The following is a 23,755-nucleotide window of genomic DNA, read 5'->3' as shown; positions in this document are numbered from 1 at the left end:
GTTGATAAGTGTGTAGTGAAGCCGAAATGCCATACGATGTTCATCACATTGAATGTTTACTTGTTCCCCAATCGGGCATGGTGTTTTGGCTGTTGGATCCAATCCGAGGCTAAAACTAACCAATCAAAGGATGGGCGCCTGCGGGGAGTAACCCAGCCGCCAGAATGCGAGGTCGCCCTCATGTATGCGGGCATTAGGTAAACCTCAAATTTGAGTAGGTACCACCCGCCCTGGTGACTACCACAGTCGGGGAATACTGGGGACCTAGTGACAAATGACTGACAGTGCGCAAGAGCTCTCTCCAACACTAAACGGAGTGGACCCGAAAAAACCGAGAGCTCCAGCTTGCCGGGCCGGTGCATTGCCGTCAATTGAGGATGACAACGCGACTTTTTCCTGCCGTGAATTTTTTTTCTGTTACTCCCAAAAGGCAGTCCTACTCTACCCTCTCTTCACCCTCACCCCCTCCCCCCGATCCGCAACTGGCCGTCGAGTTGAAAGCCACTTTTCTTCTATACGTCACTTGGGGAGTTGTGCATCTATCTTCTTGTTAGACCACTCCTTGAACTTCTACTCCTTGTTAATTGCGTACCTTTGTTGGTTTGTGCGATTATTGAATTTCACTCAACCCTCTGCGCTCTTGATATATACCTACCTTTCCCCCCTTTTCGGTCCCGGTCCAGTTCAGACGCCGGTATACACACATTTGGTTCCCTTGGTTCTAGTGTAACACTGAGTACCAATGTCCCAATCCGACCAACCCAACGGCAAAGGTACCGCCTCCGGCGGGCACGAGCAGCCTACGCCCAACACCCCCGATATTGTAGCTCCACGATGCTAAACATGACAAACTGCAGACCATGCCGCAAAGGAGTCTACGCCTCCTGTCGAGGCCCCTATCGAGTCTCAGGCCGAAGGCAACGAGGTTGACCAGGGCCTGGAAGGTAACTAAAACTCATGTGTGCGTTCATCCAGAATACTGACACGATGTGTAGCCTTGATTACTCTTACTATCAAGCTTCCCCATGAGCCCGGCCAAATGCAGATCACGGTTAGCTGCGTCGAATACACCTCCAAGTACGCCTGCTGACTGGCATAACACAGGTTTCGCCCCAAGAACAGGTCCACGAAGTTAGACAGTCCATCATCGACCTCCCCGTGGCCTTCCAATACACTTGCTTCCACTTGGAGCACCATGGCGAGCGCATCAACGACTTCCTTCCCATTTCCGAAATCGAGGGTCTGACCGAGGACCCCGAGGTCAAACTGGTTGAAGATCCCTACACTGAGAAGGAGGCGCGCATACACCTGGTTAGGATCAGGGAGTTGATTGGCGCTGCCGGAGACCGCACCGATGCAGTCCAGGGCATACTGCCTGGCCTGTCCCTCCTCGACACTGTTGTGCCGCCGTTGGAAGAGCAGGCCAACGGAGAGCAGCCTCAGGTTGTCAAAGAAGCTAAGGAAGACTACACTTTCGATGCTCCTGTCCCCGTCTCGACCCTGTTGCCTCCCGTCGAGGAGGAAGAGGCTCCAAAGACGATCAAGTCCATTTCCCTCTCCGCCTGGAACCCGCCGCCTGTTCATCTCAAGCAAAGAGGGCACCTGTTGTACCTCGTGGCTACAACCAACGAGGGCGAGCAGCACCAGATCACGGCTCATGTTGGGGGTTTCTTTGTCAACAAGTCGTCCAATGCCAAATTTGATCCTTTCCCTCGGCCTGCTCCCAAGGGGGCTTCGGCGCACTCTCTGCTTGGCCTTCTTGAAAAGGTCTCGCTCTCCTTCTCGGCTTCATTCGTCAAGCTGCAGGACTACAACAATCGCAAGGATCCTCTGGCGACCTTCCAAATCACGAACGCGATACCCGCCGCACCATGGATCGTGCCATCCTCATCCTCCCCCTTATGTGCTCACAGCCCCGACTCGACACGGTCCCAGGAGACGTATCTCATTGCCGGGGCTGATAACACCGACACTCTGCGAGACTGGAATGAGGAGTTTCAGTCTGCGAGAGAGCTTCCCAAGGACACGGTCCAGGACCGTGTCTTTCGTGAGCGCCTCATGTCTAAGCTTTTCGCCGATTATAACGATGCGGCCACTCGAGGTGCTGTTCTTGTTGCTCGCGGCGAGATCCCTCCATTGAACCCAACAGAGTGCAAGGATGCCCAAATCTTTGTGTACAACAACGTTTTCTTCTCCTTTGGTGCTGACGGCGTTGGTACCTTCACATCTGAGGGAGGCGATGAGGCTGCTCGCGTTGCCACCGGCAAGGACGTCGCCGGCGTCAGGTTGGTCAATCAGCTTGATATCGATGGCCTTTTCACTCCTGCCACTGTTGTGGTCGACTACCTCGGCAAACGCATCGTTGGGCAGAGCATTGTTCCGGGCATCTTCAAGCAGAGGGAGCCTGGCGAAAACCAGATCGATTACGGTGCCGTCGATGGAAAGGAGGTTGTGGCCTCAGATGAGCGATTTGCGTCTGTTTTTGCGAAGCTGTCGCAGGCCCTCAAGGTCAAGAAGCATGCTGTCTGGGACAAGGATGGCAAGCGCGTTGACCTGGAGGCTAGCGTAGAGACCAAAGGTCTGTTGGGAACCGACGCCAGGAAATACGTCCTCGATTTGTACCGCGTGACGCCTCTGGACATCGATTGGCTAGAGGAGGAAGGCGAGGCTGAATATCCCCACCGTATGGCTGTTCTCCGTCCTGAGCTGATTGACTCATACGGAAGGAAGAAGATGAAGGCTTGGGTTGACGAGGAGTTGGCTCGCCGGGGCCAGACTGCCAAGGATGCGGCTAAGGATGTGGCCAAGGATGAGACACTGGCTGAGCCCAAGAAACCGAAGCAGGTTGCGGCCAAAGATGAGGAGAGTGACGACAGTGATGACAGCGACGACAGCGAAGCGAGTGAGAGCGAGAGCGAAAGTGAGAGCGAGGATGGGTCAGAGCCCAACAAGAAGGCTGTCAAGACCGAAACGTCCGAAGAACCGAAGGAGGTCGAAACATCGAAAGAGTCGAAGGACTCCAAGGATCATATCGACCTTTCCAAGTTTTCGTTTTCTCTCAACCCCGATGTCTTCAGTGGACAGACTCCTCAGACCGACGCTGAGAAGGCCGAGATGGAGCAAGACGAGAAAGATGTTCGCCTCGCAACCAAGTACCTTCGTGAGCAGGTCATTCCTGACCTCATTCGCGAGCTCACAGACTGCGACATTAGCTTCCCCATGGATGGTCAGTCCCTCGGCCGCCTTCTGCACAAGAGAGGTATCAACATCAGATACACAGGCAAGGTGGCAGCGCTTGCTGAAGATCCTCGCCTGCAGTGCTTGAAGGACATTTGTGTCCAAGACATGGTTGCCCGATCATTCAAGCACGTTGCTGCGAACTACCTGCGTCACTTGCCGGCGCCTTTTAGTTCGTCGTGCATCTCTCATCTGCTCAATTGCCTTTTGGGCTACAAGTTGAACCCTAAGCCATCCGCGGAGATCGATCTCGACCTGAAGTCTCTGTACTCCGACGCGGACTTGTCATTTCAGCAGGTGACTCCGGAGTCTATTCGAGCCAATATCGCGGAGGAGGCCCTCAAGCGATTCAGGTACAGGCTTGACCCAGAGTGGTACACAAAGGTCAAGCCCTTGCAGCTGCTGCGCGAGATTTCATTGAAGCTCGGTTACCAGCTGCAGACCAAGGAGTACAACTTCACCGACAAGCCGGTTGCGCAGGCGGCCCCTGCCGCCGCTTCTGCCAACAATGGCACACCCGCCACCAATGGACAGGTCAACGGAGAAGGCGGCAAGAAGAAAAAGAACAGGAAGGTCGCGGCCAAGGACGCAATCCCGGTGTCCTCAGGCCCACTGTCTCCGGCAACCACCTTCACTTCGGACGATATCGTCAATGTCGTGCCCATTGTGAAGCACTCCTGCCCTCGCAGCGCTCTCGCGGAGGAGGCATTGGAAGCAGGTCGCATTTCCATCATGCAAAACCAGCGCAAGCTCGGCCAGGAGCTTCTCCTTGAGTCGCTTTCTCTGCATGAGCAGATTTACGGAATCCTCCACCCCGAGGTCGCGCGTGTGTACAATACTCTGTCCATGCTGTACTATCAGCTGGATGAGAAGGAAGCCGCCATCGAGCTGGCCAGAAAGGCCATTGTTGTGTCCGAGAGGACCGTTGGTGTCGACTCTGCCGAAACCCTGCTCAACTATCTTAACCTGAGCTTGTTCCTTCATCAGGCTGGCGATAGCACTGGTGCACTGACCTTTGCCAAACATGCGCTGAAGCTGTGGAAGATCATCTACGGCGCGGACCACCCTGACTCCATTACCACCATCAACAACGGTGCTGTGATGCTTCAGCATCTCAAGGCCTACCATGAGTCCCGTCTGTGGTTCGAGGAATCCCTTCGCATATGCGAGACGGTCTTCGGTAAGAACTCCATCAACGCTGCCACCCTCCTCTTCCAGCTCGCACAGGCTCTAGCTCTGGACCAGGACTCCAAAGGCGCTGTCAACCGCATGCGCGAGTCGTACAACATCTTCCTCAACGACCTCGGACCTGAGGACAAGAATACCAAGGAGGCGGAGAGCTGGCTGGAGCAGCTGACACAGAACGCTGTGTCGATTGCCAAGCACGCAAAGGATGCGCAGGCGAGGCGTCTGCGCGCCGGCATCCACTTCACGCCCAAGGGTGCGCCATACCAGGCCTCTTCCACCGCCCCAAGTGTGTCGAGTGGGCCGGCCAACGTCGGCTCACAACTGGGCGGCTCGTCGCAGATGGACTCGCGCAGCATTGACGAGCTGATCAAGTTCATCGAGGGCACCGACCAACAAACCAAGACTCCCAAAGGCAGGGTGAGCAGGGGCAACCCCAAGAGAAGGGGCAAATCTTCCAAGTAAGATCGAATTAGAAAAGACAAGAGGAGCACTTGATATGATGACGTGCCAAAGCTTCTATCCAACAGCCGCTTGGGATCACTGTCAGTTGCAGGTTACCTCAAGCATGTGTGACCTGTACCGGACATGACGGCGCCGGAGCATGTGTATTTTTAGATGATTGGATTGGTACGGGGAAAGAAAAAAGGGGGGTTGGTTCGGTGCATCTGTGGATACTGAGTACATATAGGCATGTGGAAGGAGTAGCTTGGGGCAGAGCCCTTCTGAATTATACTATCTTCACTCTTCCCCTGGTTGGTATGGCGAAGATTCGGCAAGAACGTAAACGGGACAGGCATCGAATTTATCTTTCTTGGCCAAAAAGCCAACCAACCTCTCTCCTCTTTTCAAGTGTGGCCATTCATAGCGCTAGCTACGGACAATCCCCGACTTACAGGGGCATGGTATGACCCGATACTCTGGAAACCCCTATTGTTATGGTTAGTATTCCCTCTGGCAATGCTTTCTGACATAAGAATCAACTTACTTTGCCAAATCAAAACCCTGCTCCTCCTCGATCTCGGGTGGATTGGATGGCTCACTTGGAACCTCTCGTGATGATTCCTGACGTTGGGATCGTGTGGGACTAGTGGGCGACTTCGCAGGGGGTGGACTGCTGCTCTGCGGTATGCCCCCCAAGGAGGGTTTGGATGGGCTCATATCGAAATGGGCAGCGGGTTTCAAGGGCGTGCTTCCAATGTCTGCGTACTTCCAGAACGGCGCTGGTGAGCTGGTTGGCATATGCTGGCTCGGCCGCTGAGCGGTGCTAGGTGGGGCTAATCGAGGATGGACACGGTGAGGCGCTGGCGTCACAAAGGAGGTGTTCTCGTCCGGAAGGTAAGACGAAGTTAGTGTCGGTGATTGGTCATTGTAGCTGGCCGAGGTGAAGCTATTCGAAGCGGACGCACCGCCCTTCCGTGGTCGCGGAAGAGGGCTTCCGTCGACAGTCAACGCCGTACTTGGAGGGGCAAGGCGACGTGTGCTGCGGTCCGGGGTGGATTGGACAGCAGCTAAAGATGAGCTCGGAGGTGGCGATCCCGTCGCCGAGACTTTCCTCTTCCGTGCCGATGCAGGTTCTCTGGTATTCACATCCCTTGGTCCGTGGGTGATGTAGTTCAACTGACTGGGCGATGATGGTGCAGAAGAGCCTCTGTGGCCGCCTCGGCCGCCCTTGTACGCGGTTCGGATCATTTCGTCCCGAGCCTCTGGGACAATCTGCCATTTCATGCCCTTACCAGGCTCGTCCGTGGATCTAGCGACCTTGTCAAAGGCCTTGTTCAAAGACAGGTTATGCCGAATAGAGTTCTGTGGGTTGATTAGAGTATGTACACAGAAAAATCCCGGAGGGTATACGTACCTGCCAGCCAGCAGCCTGTTGGTGTCTGTAGTACGCGTAGTTATTCATGATGAAGTTGTATATACCATTGAGATTGAGTTTTCCCTCTGACGTGTTCATGATCGCCTGGGTGATCATTTGCGCATAGCTGTACTGGGGTTTAATATGCTTATTATCGTCGAGACTGAGATCAATGTCATTTGAGTTCAGTAACAGAGTACCGGAACTTGAATAATGGGGTGACTTGTGCTGCGAGGGTGTGGGCTTCCCGCGGATTGCTGAGGGAGGTGTACCCGGCCGTTTGTAGTCTGCTGGGGCCGGCGCAATGGGCTGGCGGAACTGCTGGCCTCGGGAACTTCGAATGGTCGAACCCAGTGCTGATGAGGGTTCTTCAGGCAAGTCTGTTCTAGGCTGAGGGCTTGTGATTTGCTGCCGCGACAGGCCGGCCCTTTTGAGATAGAGGGGATCGATGTGAAGGGGGCTAATCTCGGTGGGCAAAACAAAGATCATCTCTGTGCCACCAACTTCCAGGACCTCACCACCCTCGAGTCGACGCATACTTCCCTGTTTCAGGCCGACGTTGTTCACCTTCACACCATTCCTACCCTTGACCTCGAGGTACCACACCTCTTCTTTGGAACTGAAGTAGATGCGAGCATGCTGTCGCGAAATCATCTTGCTCGGACCAAGGTCGATATGGATAAAGTCCTCGTCGTCTTCAGTGACGCCCTCAGACGGGCGACCAATATTGACGATGAGTTTAGTGATGTAGAATGTCCAGTCCTGCGCCGCGATCTTGGCGTAGGCTTGAACGCCACTTCCATTCGCTTCGTGTATCGAATTCGCATGGTCCTTGCTGGCTTGTGCAGGGCCTTCCTTGGGTACCTGAAAGTGCTGAACCACCTGGGCTAGCAAATGATCATCGTCGCTTATGGGTTGGCCGGGCTGGTCGGCAGTGAGGCTGGACTCGTCTTCGTCGGTAGGCGCGGACTCGTCAACCTTCAGTTGGGATCAGTAGACAACCAAGAAACGAGAGAGGCTAAACTTACCCTCTTGCGACGTTTGGATGGGCGAGTGGGCGAGCTGTCCTCTACTCTTGCAGGGGAAGTATCGCGGCGGGCGTCGCGACGGGTGCGCTGAGAGCGCTTCGCTGAGGTGGGCATGATGTAATAGGGCTAGGCATGCGGCACCTCTGCATGTGAATTTCCGAACAGATGTGGTGAGCAGTTCGCGCGAGGGAATAGACAATGGCGGCAGGGTAGGTTCAAGTATTCGGTCTCAGACGTGTGATAGGAATGGGGCGGACGAGGTCGTGTCTCGTCAATTCGTGAGGGCTGGGCCACGTCAAAAGTCAAGGGCAGGTAAATGCCACGGAGAGGTAGTGCGTCTTTGGCGAGGAAGCAAGACGGGAAGGGAGGGGGTGCGAGATTGACTGATGTCGATGTCCGTCACTCCCGTCCTTTGCAGAAGAGCGGGTGAACGCGACAGGAAGGGACGGTGGTGCCGGGGGCCAAGCCGGTCCGGGTCCTGGTTCTGGTTGAGGGTGTGTATGCACCTTGTGGATAGAGTTGGATTGCTTTCGTAGGAGGACTCGACGGCCTTGTTCGATATGGGTTTGTCCGGGTACAGATTGCAATATCTGTGGCCTTGGTTGTGGCGGCAATTGGTAGAGTGGCGGGAGGTGAGGATGTCGGCAGGCGTTGGGATTGTGCCAGGGATTGAGATATGATGGTCGCGAATGTTGCGCGTCTTTTTTGGGGGGGAAGGGCGTTTTAATTTAAGACACTGTGTGGTGTACTCTAAGTTTAGTAAAAAAAAAGTGGATGGAAGGGGAGGAAACAGTGACGGCACCAAATCGACATTGGGGGGAGAGGGGGGAGAGGGCAGACAAAAGGTAGGTACCTAGGTAGTGAGTGACTCTGGGTTACTTAGGTAGGTGGTAGAAAGGGAGGGAGGAGAGGCTGAGAGGTACTGGGGCAGCCGAGAAAAGTCGCGTCCCCGCCCCCCCAGTATGAGACCTGCGCTGTTCGTGTCCTACTGCTGGCTGAATGTTTTTCTGTTTCTTTGTTTCCCAACCTTACCAGTCCAAAAAAGAGCTCCACCACTTCACGCGTACAGTGAGCTTGGGCCTACGACACAGTGCACAGGCTCCATTAGATGTGTGTCTGTCTCGACTCCTATCTACACGTCCTGTGATGACAGAGAGATAAATGTACGGCGCGAAACAATAAGATCATTCCTCGTGGCTGGTAACTTTCCCGTGCCAAGGCAGCAGAGTTAACACAACGCTCGGGTTCGCATTGTCGCCTTATGGCCTTGAGGATGACGGATTGGGACTGCGATTGGACCCCGATCAAGGGGAGAGGGATGGATATCTGCTCTTAGTGCTCACATTACCCTCCCTCCACTCCCTTAAATAAATAAATAAAAAAGCCGGTGTTTTTGCTGTGCGACAACCTACCAATGTTGAACTTGGTAGGGCACGCTATAGCTCTATCGTCGATGTCATTGCTCCCTTATTTCGCTAGGCGTGAACATCATTTCGCCCTTGCAGAATGGGGTATTCGTCTCGCACCAGGGTCCCATCACAAGAACTTAGAAGACGCATGGAGGAGGCCCTTGGTTTTGGGTTGGGAGCGTGCGTCCGAGTACCTTCTACCAGACGGCGGCTGGGCCCTTCGGCATCCGCTATTTGCGAATCGGTCAGGACGGACCCGATGCCGTCACACCGAGCCCAATCCATGTCTGGATCCGACCCCACCCCCGCTGTGGAAATCAAATGTTCGGCTTCACTTTGACGGCCACAAGCGGCCCCGGCCGACCAGTATCTATCCACCTACGGTAACGACTACATCGCGTGCCTCGCCCTGCTCGTCAGATGTTATTTGAGTGTCCCTGGTTTAAGAAAGCTTTAATCAGACTTCAGTCGACGCTAGCGGGTCATCAACGTTAGAGAGAGAGAAGCGATAGAAGAAGAGAACATGCACGAAATCATCACCCTCCAGCTAGGCCAGTTGAGCAACTACACAGCGACCCATTTCTGGAACACTCAGGTACTCAAAGTCCAAAAGAGAAAAAACCCCCATGGCATGGCCCGTTCTTACATTCGTAACAGGAATCCTACTTCACCTACTCGGATCAGGATGAGTCCCCAGTAAACCACAACGTCCACTGGCGCCCGGGCGTCGCACTCGACGGCTCCGAGACATTCCTCCCTCGTACAGTCGTGTACGATCTCAAGGGTGGTTTCGGCTCGCTTCGCAAGATAAATGCCCTGTACGACGCAAGCCAGGAAGGAGCACCTGCTCATCTGTGGTCAGTCTGTCTTTTGCCCAAGCCGACTCCCTCGTTCATGGTGAGGCTTCCAATATCAAAACCACGGGGACTAACATGACAACCCGAACCTAGGAAAGGATCCCCTCAAGTCCATAAACAGCCGCAGGTCGAACCAAGCGCTTTCCAGCAGAGCCTTGACCTTGGCACCACCGCGCCGAAGCTCAGCCCATCAGACGTGCGGTACTGGTCCGACTTCTCGCGCAGCTTCTATCACCCAAAGTCTCTCAACCAGCTCTACGACTATGAGCTCAACTCGTCCATCAGACCCTTCGACAAGTGGACACTGGGTCGAGAGCTTTTCGACACCTTGGACAAGGAGCATGACATTGTTGACCGAGACTTCCGTCCCTTCGTCGAGGAAGCCGACCAGATGCAGGGATTTCAGATTGTGACAACCATTGATGATGCTTGGGGAGGCTTTGCTACCGAGTACGTCGAGCGTCTGCGGGACGAGTACGGAAAGGTCACCATCTGGGTGTGGGGCTTGCAGACTCCTGTGCCTGCAGCACGGATTGTGAGTACACCGGAGTCGTCCATCAAGCTTCAAATGCCTGTGGCTTAGCTGACATGTTGAAACAGGATCAAAGACGTCTCCAGATGGCCAACACGGCCAGGACGATCAAGGACTTGTGCGAGCATGCCTCAATGTTAGTTCCTATGGCTCTCCCGCAGACTCGGCTATGCTCCAACATCAACATGGACCTCCAGTCCCCCTGGCACGCCACTGCTTTGTTAGGAACTGCCATGGAGACGGCAGGCTTTCCTTCTCGACTCAACTCCGGCAGCAATGGAAGCGGATTGCAAGCAACACTGAGCGACCTGGTCAGTGGCCTGAACCAACGTGGACGGCAGACCATGAGCCGTCTGCAGATGAGCATCGTGGGCCCTACCTCGGAATTAGAGGACAATGCTCGAACATTGCAGGCATCTGAGGGGGACGAGGAGATGGAGAATCTCAAACTGGACACAGACCTGTTTGATATCTTGCGAGCGAAGCCGTTGACGGGAAGACGAAACAAAGACGACGGAGGAGGCACACCCCACCTTTTCGGTCAAGCGATAACTACTCGCGGTACGCCGCAAGGCTCGAATGACGGGGATCAAGGCAGACAACGGTCAAGAGCCGCACTGGTGGAGAACAGCACCCAGAGGTGATTTGACTTTACATCAGTTGCCGACATGGCCACAATGCTCGTTGCTGACTCGTAACAACAGATACTATACGGATAAGGGTTTTCCCATGCTCGACAGTTTCCCAGAAATCTACCTTGACAGCAACGGCGAGCTTTCCACCGAAACTTTTGGCGTCAAGACCAGCCTTTCCACGGACACATCTCTATCAGCAGCATTGAAAGCTTTGCGTACAGCTGTTTCATCTTCTATTGGGGTCGAGGACCGAGAGGACATCAGCAATGAGCTGGCTGACCTTGCCGAGGCGTACCGTGAAGGATGGTCCAGCGGTAGCGATGATGAAGACGACTGACTGAATGTCTGTCTGTCCACCGACGCAAATTGAGCAAGTCGCCCGACAATGCTGAATCACCAGCAAAACCAGAGGATGACGACTACATTTACTGGACGGCAGCATCATCTGGCGCTAAAATGCTTCTGGTATCATCTCATGCCCACTTTACAGCGACGTGGATGTTATACGGCGAGCGTCAAACAGCCGCGGGGATGTCAGATGGGAGCAAAGCAGAGGATTGGGATAGGGTAGAGTCTATTCCTCTAAGCATTAAGACATCTAATGTACAATTGACCTCAAAAGGGTTGCGAAGTCGGTCCGGTCAGGCAAAGTAAAGAATAGATTTGCCGTGCATGCAAAGTGCATGCTCCTTTGCAATCCTTTTAGATGCCAGCGACGTCCCTGAATTGCTCTTTAGTAGTCTCTGCTCTTCCCAGGTCGCTCAGAGCGAGCAAATCTCCGAAAGCAACCTACCAAAAAGTCCACAATACGTACTAGGTCTTTTTATTTTTGTTGTTTTGCTTGTCTTTCGCTCAACAGCCGCCTGTGGAAGAGACTCAAAAGGTCTCGGACCGGCATGGTGGCAGCACCTACTTCTTGCCAAGTGGTCAATTGCTTTCGTCAGGCCAAGCTGGATTGGAACAGCAATCTTGTAAGTTTACCTGTCGGTCAGCAGATCAGAGGCAAACGAATACGTTGCCATGGCTGCAAAACACCACGACGACGTGATGGCCACATGTCAAATGCTGGGATCCTGTGCGGTCTCGAAGCAGAAGTGTATGGGGTGGGGCGTCCCCGAAGGATGCTCAGCCAGCAGCCGTAACGGAAGCCTGTTGGCGCTTGGCCGGCGGCTGTTGATTTTCCTATGCAATCTGTCAGCCTGGGGGTTTCGGTCGCCTCGTGAAGAGCCCTCGGGCGTGACCGTGAGCTTAGACCAAGCATGCAGTACCTCTGAAGCGCTTCGTTTTTTGATCTGTGCCGAGCCGTTCGCATTTGCTTGCCTCTTTTGAGGTTTCTGGGGTTTCTTCTCGCCCGGCTCAAAAACATCGTCGGGAAGGTTGAAACTGCTGCCTTTTTAGCCAACATGGTCAAAGAACTGGCGAACTCGTCCAGCCTACCTTCGCACGTGTTGGACGGCCAGGCAGTTCAACGTGGGATCGTATTTCTCCCATGTCGTACACAGTGACTTGAAGTTGTCGACTTGATAGGACAAGTCGAGCGATTTCGCGCCTGAATAGTTAGCTTTGTTCCGAATGCAGTCCGCGCTGGAAGTGGATCCAGATAAAGCCGACTACCAGCCATAGTATCGTGTGCGAAAACCTACCTTCACTCAGTGTCAGTCCTATGTAGTGTGTGGTGGTGAAAACGTCGATTGCCGGAACAGAATGGTCCTCTTTCTCCGCCTTGAGGTTGGCAGCTGATGACATCTCTTGCTTGATGTCAGCCGGTTCCGTTTCCTCTTTAATCCCTAGGGTCGTTTCCGCCGGTCCAGACTTGAGCACGGGCATGTTATTCAACCCCGCCTCCGTCTCGACTTTGACCGAACTTGTGTCGTGAACCTCGCCATCTTTGACCAGGAAGGACATGTTCCCAGCTTGGACTTGATGAACCTCTGTCTCATTGGCGCACCTGTGTCGGCGTTCGTACCCTTTGTTGAACGCATGGGCCAACGCTATCGACTGATGCTGCTCCAGACCTTGAACCAAGACGCGCACTTTAGACTCCACGTAGCCCGACCAAACCTTGTGGGCTTCCTTATCTGTGCTGGAAGTGATGACAGAGATGTAGTACTTGTATCCCTGGGTGAAGAACGTATGCTTGACAAAGAGGTCGCTCCATGGGTTTCTGCCCAACATGATAGCGTCTGTAATATCGCAACCTCGTTGCAGTTCTTGCTGTATGACAGTCATGGCCGATCGTGTGATGTTGTAAGTGGCGCACATGGAGGGGTAGGCGGGGGTAATGACGGGCATAAGATGAAACTGGTCACCCTTGTAGAGCTACAGCCGAAGATTAGTGGACAGACAACCAGGCCCAGGGCCGAGGGCGTAGCGTGAACCAACCTTGGGATTCCAAACGCGGACTTGGAGGGGACCGCCCTCGACCTGCTTGAGAAGGACCGGCTGAGGCCACGGCCAGCGGCGCATGATGTGGAAGAACTTGTTGACAATGACGGAGCTTGCTGCTTTCGGGTACAATTGACAGACACGGGCAACTAACATGGCCCATGCCACACCGCCGGGGAATCCCATGATGTTGGCGTAGATGGCACGTCGCTGTGCCCAAAGCTTGATGGCGCGCAGGGCTAACTTGAAAGTAGCTTGCTCGGGAACAAGACTAAGGATCTCGTCTGTCACCCGAGTGCCGTTGAGGGATCGCAGCTCTGCTTCATCGAGACCTCGCAACAGACCGGAATCCTGAACGTTGAAGTCCTTGGGCAACTGCTTAAGCATGGCAATGCGGGAGAAGATCAGGTCGATGCTGATGCCGGAAAATTCGAACTTAATAATGGGAACGAAAGCGTCGGCAACAACAGCCATGTCTGTGATGGCGCCGGGAGGGGCCATCTCCTTGAGCAGGTCGGGGAAGATCTCGAAATAGTCGGCGCGGGTAACGTATTTCGGGGCGACGACAAGGGTATCGATATCGGAGCCTGGGCCATAAACACCCAAGCGGTAGCTGCCGTAGGTAAAGATCTTGCCCCTGGCATCTCTGATGAGGGCGTCGTTGCCCTTTTCCCGTTCCCGGGCCACTCGTTTGACGAACTCGTCGCATATCCGCGCAAGATGCTCAAGAACCTTTTCCCTGTATTCGACCACGAAAAGGTCAGCATGAAGAACATTGGAGTGGTGTGCGTGGATTGTACGAGGGCATTTGCCTTTTTTGGGTGTCTGCAGGGCTCTCAAAGGTGTTCTGCCTCCGAAGCTCGTCGATAAGGGTCTGCATCGCATGGTTCTCTGCTTCGGTTGGGAGGGCGGAGGAGATGGGCGGCGTCACGCCCAATGGTCTTTCCTCGCTAGCCATGATGGGCGATTGCCTGGAGACGGGGCCGAGTCGAGAGGAAATCCGTAAAGAATGAGCCTGTCGGTGGGTAAAAGAGTTTGAGGCACCTGGCCAGATGACGAGAAGCGACAGAGACTGAGGCCAAAAGGAAAGGAAAAGGGACAAGAGGCAGCTGTTGATGAAAAGTGAAGGCTGCCCCAAAGGCAGAGGGGGTCTGATGTCTAAGCCTCAGCCGAAGTAGCAAGCGCTGAACAAAGCCTGACAGTTTACCGCTGACTGGGACATGAGGCTTCGAAGTCGGGAAAGGTACTGCTGAGAAGGCGCGCGCGCGTCAGGAGCTACACTAGGTAGGCAGTTATCAGTTATCCAATCAGAATACGATATTGGTATCAATTGGCTGAGGCGTCACTCACTTATGGCCAACCGAGAGTAACAGGCCCGTGCACACATACAACCAAAACAGGTACCGCAGATACCTACTGCAAACAAGCAGGGTGCAGTGCAGTCTTGGTACTTGAGGATGGTTGACAGAAATTGGAATGCCAGCAGGTGAAAAACTACGTAGGAATACCTACACTTCTCTTTCCAGATGCTTTAATCATATAGTAATTCACTATCGTCCATCCGTGACACACCACCTGCGGTAACCGTGATGTTAAGTTCTGCACATCGCTTACTCGATGCTGCCCTATTCCTGATGGTCGCCTCCGGCCTCTGCTCGCCCTCAAAGTCAACCGAGGTGTTAGTCACGTGGACTCTCAGACGAGCAGCCACGCCAAGCCTCCGAGAAGTCCAAGGCCGCCAACCATCTCTAAGGTGTTCCAGCCCTGCCATCTAAAATCGGCCTTGAGTTGTAGTAAGCCCAGGGGGTCTTGATGCCTCGCTAGCGCCCAATTTTGAGTTGAGCCTGTGCTGTGTCTCCTGTTGAAGGGCCGTTGATGATCTCGTCGTCCTCGGGTTCGCGTCAATGCCATGGCCTCGTTTGCCTCATCGCCCAGCCCACCACGCAACGCTTCTCCCATCCATGTAGCTGCCTGCGCCCGCGCAGTCCTCTCCTGAACTACCCTCTCATTGGCTAAGCTGCGTTGTAAGTCAGCTGCCCAGTCTGTGAATTGTATTCGACAGAACCGCTCCTCGTGATGAGCATAGCGCGGCACCAGGCTTGTGGCGAGAGGCGTCAAAGAACCAGTCTGAGTGCGAAGTAGTCGCCTATCCACATGCCCCTCTGGATGTAATGTGAGGCCAGTAGAGCTGATACTGGTCCTGGGGTGGCGGAGGCGCCAGCTCAGAAGCTTCGTTGCAGCAGCATGTCGGAGCCACGTTGCCCCATCGACACTGAATATACTTTCCAACAAACGCGAGAGGTCAGTCGGCACAAGAGGTTGCACGTATTCGGAACCCATTAGCAGACTGGCATCCATGACATCAAGATCCAACCCTAACTTGCTCGATATCGCATATATGTCTGGTTCGTCTCGGTTGGAAGCCGGGGGAGCGAAAGTGAACAACCTAATGCCTGCCTCAGTGAGTTGCTTTGCGATGCGCTCCTTGCTTTCCGTGATTTGCTCCGATGTCAGCACGTCAGCGTGCGCGACGAGTGGAAGAACATTCGTAAGTGACTCCAGTTGACGAATGTACTGGAAATCTGTCGAGGTAAGGCCTGTGCTCCTCGTCAGGCACTGCTTAACCAGGGCTTGGGAAACATGCCTTACCTGAGCTGGGTATCGTGTAGAGCACGGCATCAACGAGCAAGCCACCGCTTCCACCAATCGTTTTCAAGACATCCGAGTCCTCCAAACCGTTAAGACGATTCTTCTGAAGATGGGATTCGACGTATTGCGACACCTGGTTAACCGTTTCCGTAGGCTGTTCTGTTAGCTTGATGCAATGCCAAAATACGACGGACAGCTTGCACAACGTACTCGACATGTTTCCTGATAACCTGGCGTGTCCACCAGACAAACATTCCTATCTAATATCGTGTCATCGGTACTGGTAGAGCTGGACATGAAACTGCCTTGAACCGATCCCTTCCACCAAGGTGGATACGGCTTGGTACTGGCGAACGTCTCAGTTATCTGGAAAGTTCCCTGGCCAATGGGAGGATCACTCGGGAGCGCGTTCCCTGGTAGCAAGCCTGTGGATGCCATTGCAATCGGGATGGTAGAGTCAACATGTACAATGTGGGAGCAAGAATGTGTTATGGCTCGGATCAGTGCCGTTTTCCCTAGACCTGGAGGACCCGACTTGGTCAGTACTTAATCCAAGCATACTGACAATCGGTAGACCGTACCTGACCTGCCAGCCATGAGGAGTTTGAGCCTCCCGAGACTCTTCCCTGTTTCTGTGAAGGGTCTCCGGCTAGGGACGTTGATGGTGGGCATGATGAACTGCTGAGCGCCTTCGCCGACGTACGAACTCTGGGGTTGACCAGGCTCTGAAGACCCAAATGCGCTCATGACGAAGCTTTCTTGATATTCGGATAGCGACCCTACCAAGGAGTTGCGCCGGGATGACGAACTGCTAATAGCGGAACAGGGTCCAGACACGCCGTACAGTATTGGCGTCATGGGTTGAGATGCAATAGGTGGAGGGGTATGCACCCTTGCCGGCGATGTGTTTGTCGCAGGAACTGATCGAGGTGGCGTGCTGTCACGAGGCTGCAACGTAGGCGTGGAACGAGAGGCTGTTGCAGGCGAAGCAGTACCGAGTTCACGGTTCGGGGCACTGATGTCGCCAGGTACGGTGTGGATGGCGTGTTTGCGCTGGTCGCGCGTCCGGAGAGGAAGGTATTGGGGTGCAAGTGAAGAGTCTATTGTGGCTTCGTCGGTGAGAATGAAAGACATATGGGCGGCGGTAGACTGTGAAGCGGAAGCGAGGCAATCGGAGGCTCCGTCACTCGAGGAAGGAGTCCCCGGGAACGCGGTGCTGCCGGGTAAAGGTCGCATGTCGAAACGAGGGTATCATCAGTTCGGGAATAATTGAGGCGGTCAGAGGATTGGACTGTGGAAAACGTTTCACATATGTAGGTGGAGGTAAGTTGTATGGTCGACCTGGCATCTATGTATGCAGTTGGGGAAGGCGTACGTGAGGCCGGGGTAAAGGTGATGCTTATGTCGAGGTGGGATGGGATGGGAACTAAGTACTTGTGTAGGAAACGAATGATAAGGTTCCTGGGAGGTCAGGAAGTGAGATGATAAGAGGTCCAGTGACCCTTTTCGTACTAGTGCGGGGTGCGAGTGGGTATCCTGGGGGGGCAGTGAGGGGACACTGGAGGACTCTCTAGGTAATCTGGGTAGATATTTCAGGCTTCGCCGCCTCGGTGAGCGCAGGGAAGGTTTGACGCAGTGGTGAATGAAGATGCACCAGGGCCCGTTCAGACTTTTGTGTCTCCTGGATAATCGGGTGTCCATTTAAGTAGTTAGTCGGTACCTGCCTCCTACCACACCTGTTCACTGGACATTTGGTGGTGTGTTATTGGAAAACCCCCGGTAAACCATCAATCCCCAATGCGTACAGATACCGAGCTTCATTCTGTCTTCTCCTGCCGTCTTTTGTCTTCTCCCAATAGCATTAAATTCATGGCGCCTAAGTACCCTCAGTGACATGCTGATAGGTACCGCCTCGCCCCAAACTTCGGGAAAGAACTGCACATTGCGTTGTTGTGTCTTGTCTGGGGTGGAGCGAGTACCTGCTAGGTAGGTAGTCTCAGTTCAGTGAGGCGGGTACATCTAATCCTCAGGTAAACCCCGCGGTGCTGTATCCACCCAACCACGCCGCCTCCCCACTTCGCATTCATCACAAGTTCAACGCGCCAAACATTGCTCGCATCACTCGCATTCCCACTCAATCCGTTTCATCGCGCCATCACTTTGTAGCTCAATCGCTCAAACCGTTGACAACGGCGACGACGACGACGACGACGACGACGACGCGAAGACTTGACTTGTCCAGCACCGCATCCGGAACTTTGACTTATTGTCAGCGCAGCCCCTAACCCCTCAGAACAGCCTTCGGCCGCCATCCCTCGAGGCTTCGCGACCATTAAAAATAAATAAAAATAAAAAAGTTCTTGACGACTTACCTCTTCTTCGCCTTCAACACAGAAACAGCTGGTATCTGTGAAGGGAAGCAGACAACGGGAAATCAGTCCATCTTTCAGACGACGTTCCTCGCAAACATCAGCAGACATGGACGGCAAGAGACACCCGAGCTCGTTCCAGCAGCTCGAGAAGCTCGGCGAGGGCACATACGCGACTGTACGTTTTTCTTTCCCACTCTTCGCTTCAATTCTCAAGTCTGACTGCCCATTTTCAGGTCTTCAAAGGTCGAAACCGGCAAACAGGAGAGCTTGTTGCGCTGAAGGAAATTCACCTGGACTCGGAAGAGGGCACACCCTCAACTGCGATTCGGGAGATCTCCCTTATGAAGGAGCTCAAGCACGAGAACATTGTCGCCCTTCACGATGTCATCCACACCGAGAACAAGTTGATGTTGGTCTTCGAGTATATGGATGGGGACTTGAAGAAGTATATGGACACCCATGGCGACAGGGGCGCCTTGAAGCCGCACCAGATCAAATCTTTCATGTACCAACTCTTGAGAGGCATTGATTTTTGCCATCAGAACAGGGTGCTGCACCGAGACCTGAAGCCACAGAATCTCTTGATCAACGGCAAGGGACAGCTCAAGCTTGGCGACTTTGGACTAGCCCGCGCCTTCGGCATTCCTGTGAACACCTTTTCGAACGAGGTTGTTACGCTCTGGTATCGTGCACCGGACGTTCTTCTTGGAAGCAGAACGTACAACACAAGCATCGATATCTGGTCTGCGGGATGCATTATGGCGGAGATGTACACTGGTCGACCATTGTTCCCTGGCACAACGAACGAGGACCAGATCATCCGGATTTTCCGCATTATGGGAACACCCACCGAGCGTACCTGGACTGGCATTACCCAGTTTCCTGAGTACAAGCCAACCTTCCAGATGTACGCCACCCAAGATCTTCGCCAGATCCTCCCACAGATCGATCCCACAGGCATCGATCTGCTCCAGCGGATGCTCCAGCTACGCCCTGAACTACGCATCAGCGCGCACGAAGCCCTTAAGCATCCTTGGTTCAACGACATTGTCATGCAGCAGCACCAGCAGCAAACCTTGCAAGCACAGGCTAGAGCGTACCCCGGACAGGGGTCTTACGAGACGTACTGACCTTTCTAGAGGCGCGCTGCTTCCGCATGTGACTAAGCGGCCATCCATTTTTTGTGGTTTTCGGTGTTACGCGAATAGGAGTACGACGATGGATCATCCGCACCGACAGCGAGGAGTCAACTCATCATGACGAGAACATGCCAACATTGGCAAGCTCTTAACAAAGGGGCATTTCGGGAGTTCCTGTATATTGCGGTTGGTTTAATGCTGGATGATGAGTGTGAATAACTATGGGATGATTGTAGTTGTTATGAAAAGCGCACAGAAGTAGTAATGAATGCACATCAAAGCCTATGCTACGAATCTACATGGTGGTTTACAAAGGGGTAAAAGATTATACACGTACACGTGGCGCACTGTTTCCGTGGACTATCATCTAACACGCATCTAGACAAGAAACGATGTCCCTATCATTCCTTGTGAACCAAACCGTCATCCACTGGACTTTTATACTGCTTCTTCTTAGGGTCGCGCTCCCACGTCTCGGCAAGAGCAAACGCCGGGTCATCCTGAGGATAGCCCGCCCGCAGTCTCAATTCCTGCACCATGTCCCTGACGGTCTTGGCGACTTCTATCCGTAGCTGGATGGCCTCAGGGTGGTCTTTCAGCGACTCAGGTACTTCGCCGGCATCCAGTCGCTTGCCCAGGGCCTTCTCTTCTTTTTGAACCATGCTCTTCCACCTAGATCGCTGCTCCTTAAATGCGTCACCTACCTCAAGGGCCTCGCCGTAGATGACACGGATCTTGGCACCAATGCGCGGAGCCCATCGTGGCCAGTGTCTGTCTTCGGGCATGATGTCTGAGAAGCCGTCAATGAAGATAGGGACGAGCTGAGGCGCCGGGTCGGATTCAAGGATTAACCGCGAGACTCCCCATTTGAAGTATCGGAGAGTCCGCTGGGGATGTTGGTGCACACATCCTTCCGGGAACACGTGAACCCACGCGTTGTGGTTGTTACGGTAATATGCAGGCGAGGCGAAAACCTCGTTGTTACCAGCACGGAAGGCTATTTTTAAGGGAAACAGGGCTCCAGGACCCGAGACGAGGCGGATCGCCTGTGCCATTGTCGGCTGAAAGAGACCACCATTTGGCGAATGAAGCATGCGATATGTCGGCAAAACCTGACCGAGACTAAAGAAGGACTTGAAGAAGCTAGACCAGCGTCAGAGGAGGTCGATCCAACATCTAGAGACATGAGGGAAGGGCAACGTCAAATACCCATTCTTGAAGCAAATGTCATGGGCACCAAGACCCCATCGAGCGCTCGACGGTACTGAATTGTACTTGAGTGGTAACGCACCCCATATCAGAGGATCATCTAAGCTATGAGTCCGAGATGCGTTAGCTTGACGCGTCCACAACAAGGCAGGCATGATGCAATGTAAGAAACTCACACGCTAATGTGGTTTGAGACTGCAGCCGGTAAGAAAAGCAGTCAGCCATGGTCTCGTTGGTACTGGGTACATAAAGAAGTGAGAACTTGTGGCCGTACCGGTAATGAGACCACGCTGGGGGACCTCGGCTCGACGCTTGTCCAATACCTCCAGGAATTGAGGAAGGCCTTCGGTCTGGACATCATTGAGGCCATGCAGAAAGGCTCGGGAAATGGCGCCGGTGAGGCTCATGATGGCCGCCGATGTCATCCGCCAGGGCAGACTCGGCTGATCCGGCCGTGCTTCTGAGGCGGCCATGCTTCTATTCGGGTAAAAAGGCAGACTCGCTGTTCAATGCGCCTTGGTAAAACGAACGGCAGGGAGAGAAAATTGAATGAGAATAAGAGACTAGGTAGGTTGGTGATTGGGCCGACCACCCGCGCGGTATGAATCCCACCACTTTAGATCAATGACGAGGTGCAATTTTGTTTTCCTCTGCTTCTCCAGAATAAGCACCATGTAATAATAGCAGGAGAGGGCAGCAGAGGGCAGCAGAGGCCATTGGCTCTCTGGGGGCTTGTCGATGGAAACGATACCCGACAGATAGAAAAATGCTTCCGCGCCTCAACAAACGGGTGGACCACTCTATGACAGTTATTTCGCTAAGAGTTTACCTGGAGCTGGTACAGTCCGTTGCGTTGGCAGCATTCGTAATTAAATAATGCGTCTGTGCATAGTCAGCAAGATCGCCAGATTTCACACACTACCCCTAGCTAGGGCTAGCTAGAGGGGGGTAACCTTACAAAAAGGCTGCACTTTGCATATATTTAAATATCTAAATAGCTTTAATTAACTAATAATAATAATAGAATACTACTAAAATAATAGCTTAATACTACTGCAGCTACAGCTAGTAATATAGAGGAGCTATCTCTAGTACTACTAGCTAATAGTACTTAAGTATATAAGACTATATATACTACAATTATTATTATAATACTATTAAGAAATCTATTTACTAATAAGCTATTAAGTAGTTAAATAAGAATTATTATTAAGTAATTATTACTATAAGTAAAGCTAAAATTAATTATATTAATAATAAAGAGACTAATTGCAGTAAGTAAGGTAATAAAGAAAATTATAGAAAGGAGTATAAAGTAGTAAAAGTCTTAAGACTATAAAGTTAATATAAGTAATAAAAACTATAAAGTTAATATAATTAATAAAGACTATAAAAATAATACAATTAATAAAAACTATAAAAAGAGTATAAAATAGTAAAAGTCTTAGAGCTGCAAAAATAATATAATTAATAAAGACTACAAAAAGAGTACAAAATAGTAAAAGTCTTAAGGCTTCAAAAATAATATAATTAATAAAGACTATACTTATAGCTACTTTAAAGTTATTAAAGACTCTAATAATTGCAAAATAACTATATAATTTAATACTCTTAATAATTTATTTAAAACTCCCTTTAAGACTCTATTGCAGGCTCTATAGTTGCATACTTTATTACCCTTATAGTAATAATAAAATATAGCTGCACTTTTACCTCTTAAGCTTTATAAAGTAAATATATACTTCTTAATTAAGCTCTAGTTTCTTAGTATAGTATTAGTACTAATTATCTACTCTTTTTAAATTGTATAGTAGCTAAAAATATTATTAGCTAGTAATATTATAGCTATATAATAGAATAAGTAATTATTAAAGGAGATAAGGAATTATATTTAAAGCTAACTTTAAGAGTAATACTACTTAAGAAAGAGATAAATATTAATTAAGTTTAGTAAAAGGAAGGTAACTACAAAGATATTAATTATATACTTTTATAATAACTTTAGTACTATAAATAGCAAATAGCTAGTCTTACTATAAACTACTATTACTAAGTAACTTAAGTTAATTAATTAATACTTTTTAAATATATTTTTTACTATTAAAATTATATATACAGTTAGAATAATTATATTAGCCTTAAGTACTCTAGTACAGTTAAAAATAGTAGTAGCTATAAATAAGCTAACTAGAGTAGCTAAAATACTATTACAAAAGCCTTATAGTTACTCTCTGCACTTTAAGGTAAAGAAGGCTATATTAAATAAAATAATTAATAAAATTATTAAATACGTAAAATTAAAAGAGAGGTTATTTTAGTAGCTAATAAAGTATTATTAATATACTAATTAAATAAGTTATTATAATAGTAGTAGGTAAAGCCCTAATACTAATTAGTACTTTATTATTAAAAGGGAGTACTTTTAGCTTATACTATACAACTTTAAATTATAGTAAGAGGCAATACTAAAGTAGTAACTAAATACCTCTATTAATAACTCTCTACTAAGTATAATAGTAGCCTTTACTTAATAGTATACTGCAAAGAGTATAGTAAAAAGTAGAGTAAAGAGTATAATAAAGTAGAGTATAAATAATAAGACTACTATAAGCTAGCTAATTAAATTAACTACAATATATCTAATAAGTAATAATACTGTAGGAAATACAGTAGTTAACCTATTCTTTAGTAGTAGTAGAGAGTTAGGCTAATTAAAATAGCCTTAATACCTCTAGTTCCCTCCTCCTTAGTAGTATTAACTAATTAACTTAATACTACTTAAACTACTACTGCAAATACTATTAAGAAGGGCTAATCTAATACTATTATTATTACTACTGCAATACAAAGAGAAGTTACTATTAAGTAGGCAAATTAAAGTAAGTAAATTTATTAAGTAGTTTATTAATTAAGAAGGTAATTAATAAGTAAGTAAAAGTAGTATAAATAAGGCCCTTAAGTAATTCAAATTAATTACATTTAACCTTATAATTATTTAGTAATTACTAATTGTATACTTTTTAGAGTTAAGTATACTTATTAGCTTTATTAAACTACTAAAGTAGTTAATTAAGGATTTTCTTACTATATAGGGCTTTTATAAGTAATTGCAATAATTATTAATTGCAGCTAATGCACTTAAGTAACTAAGTAAATTATTACATATTAGTAGCCTAATTATTAAAGAGGATAAAATTACTAAAGGAGTTAAAGTTAATAAAGGGACTATTTAAAGTTACTTAATTAAAAAAGAGAGATTT

At 50.6% G+C, this 23,755-nt stretch overlaps 7 protein-coding genes across 7 annotated transcripts; 3 read left to right on the top strand and 4 right to left on the bottom strand.

Annotated features, from left to right (window-relative positions):
* Window positions 1-742: 742 nt before the first annotated feature.
* On the top strand, window positions 743-4,887 carry CH63R_02578 (Clustered mitochondria protein-like protein; the record flags this gene model as incomplete). Its single annotated transcript, XM_018297553.1, has 4 exons — window positions 743-773; window positions 858-944; window positions 996-1,051; window positions 1,105-4,887. The coding sequence occupies 4 exons, from the start codon at window positions 743-745 to the stop codon at window positions 4,885-4,887; spliced, it is 3,957 nt and encodes a 1,318-aa protein (XP_018162369.1).
* Window positions 4,888-5,270: 383 nt separating this feature from the next.
* CH63R_02577 (Fork head domain-containing protein) lies at window positions 5,271-7,422 on the bottom strand (the record flags this gene model as incomplete). The annotated part of the gene is made up of 4 exons (XM_018297552.1): window positions 5,271-5,352; window positions 5,411-6,228; window positions 6,281-7,258; window positions 7,309-7,422. The coding sequence occupies 4 exons, from the start codon at window positions 7,420-7,422 to the stop codon at window positions 5,271-5,273; spliced, it is 1,992 nt and encodes a 663-aa protein (XP_018162368.1).
* A 1,818-nt stretch (window positions 7,423-9,240) lies between these two features.
* CH63R_02576 (Misato Segment II myosin-like domain-containing protein) lies at window positions 9,241-11,078 on the top strand (the record flags this gene model as incomplete). The annotated part of the gene is made up of 5 exons (XM_018297551.1): window positions 9,241-9,312; window positions 9,375-9,574; window positions 9,668-10,109; window positions 10,175-10,746; window positions 10,811-11,078. The coding sequence occupies 5 exons, from the start codon at window positions 9,241-9,243 to the stop codon at window positions 11,076-11,078; spliced, it is 1,554 nt and encodes a 517-aa protein (XP_018162367.1).
* Window positions 11,079-11,799: 721 nt separating this feature from the next.
* On the bottom strand, window positions 11,800-14,084 carry CH63R_02575 (Poly polymerase; the record flags this gene model as incomplete). Its single annotated transcript, XM_018297550.1, has 5 exons — window positions 11,800-12,124; window positions 12,179-12,290; window positions 12,385-13,060; window positions 13,124-13,865; window positions 13,939-14,084. The coding sequence occupies 5 exons, from the start codon at window positions 14,082-14,084 to the stop codon at window positions 11,800-11,802; spliced, it is 2,001 nt and encodes a 666-aa protein (XP_018162366.1).
* Window positions 14,085-14,821: 737 nt separating this feature from the next.
* On the bottom strand, window positions 14,822-17,011 carry CH63R_02574 (Heat shock protein; the record flags this gene model as incomplete). Its single annotated transcript, XM_018297549.1, has 4 exons — window positions 14,822-15,723; window positions 15,776-15,908; window positions 15,986-16,200; window positions 16,357-17,011. 4 exons carry the CDS (start codon window positions 17,009-17,011, stop codon window positions 14,822-14,824), a joined length of 1,905 nt encoding a protein of 634 aa, XP_018162365.1.
* A 1,242-nt stretch (window positions 17,012-18,253) lies between these two features.
* CH63R_02573 (PHO system negative regulator) lies at window positions 18,254-19,277 on the top strand (the record flags this gene model as incomplete). Its single annotated transcript, XM_018297548.1, has 2 exons — window positions 18,254-18,322; window positions 18,381-19,277. 2 exons carry the CDS (start codon window positions 18,254-18,256, stop codon window positions 19,275-19,277), a joined length of 966 nt encoding a protein of 321 aa, XP_018162364.1.
* Window positions 19,278-19,687: 410 nt separating this feature from the next.
* Window positions 19,688-20,968, bottom strand: CH63R_02572 (Acyltransferase; the record flags this gene model as incomplete). Its single annotated transcript, XM_018297547.1, has 4 exons — window positions 19,688-20,429; window positions 20,496-20,595; window positions 20,672-20,690; window positions 20,735-20,968. 4 exons carry the CDS (start codon window positions 20,966-20,968, stop codon window positions 19,688-19,690), a joined length of 1,095 nt encoding a protein of 364 aa, XP_018162363.1.
* Window positions 20,969-23,755: the final 2,787 nt, after the last annotated feature.

This window comes from Colletotrichum higginsianum, chromosome 2 (assembly GCF_001672515.1).
Source record: "Colletotrichum higginsianum IMI 349063 chromosome 2, whole genome shotgun sequence".
NCBI lineage: Eukaryota > Fungi > Ascomycota > Sordariomycetes > Glomerellales > Glomerellaceae > Colletotrichum > Colletotrichum higginsianum.
This window is presented reverse-complemented; position numbering and strand designations above follow the sequence as displayed.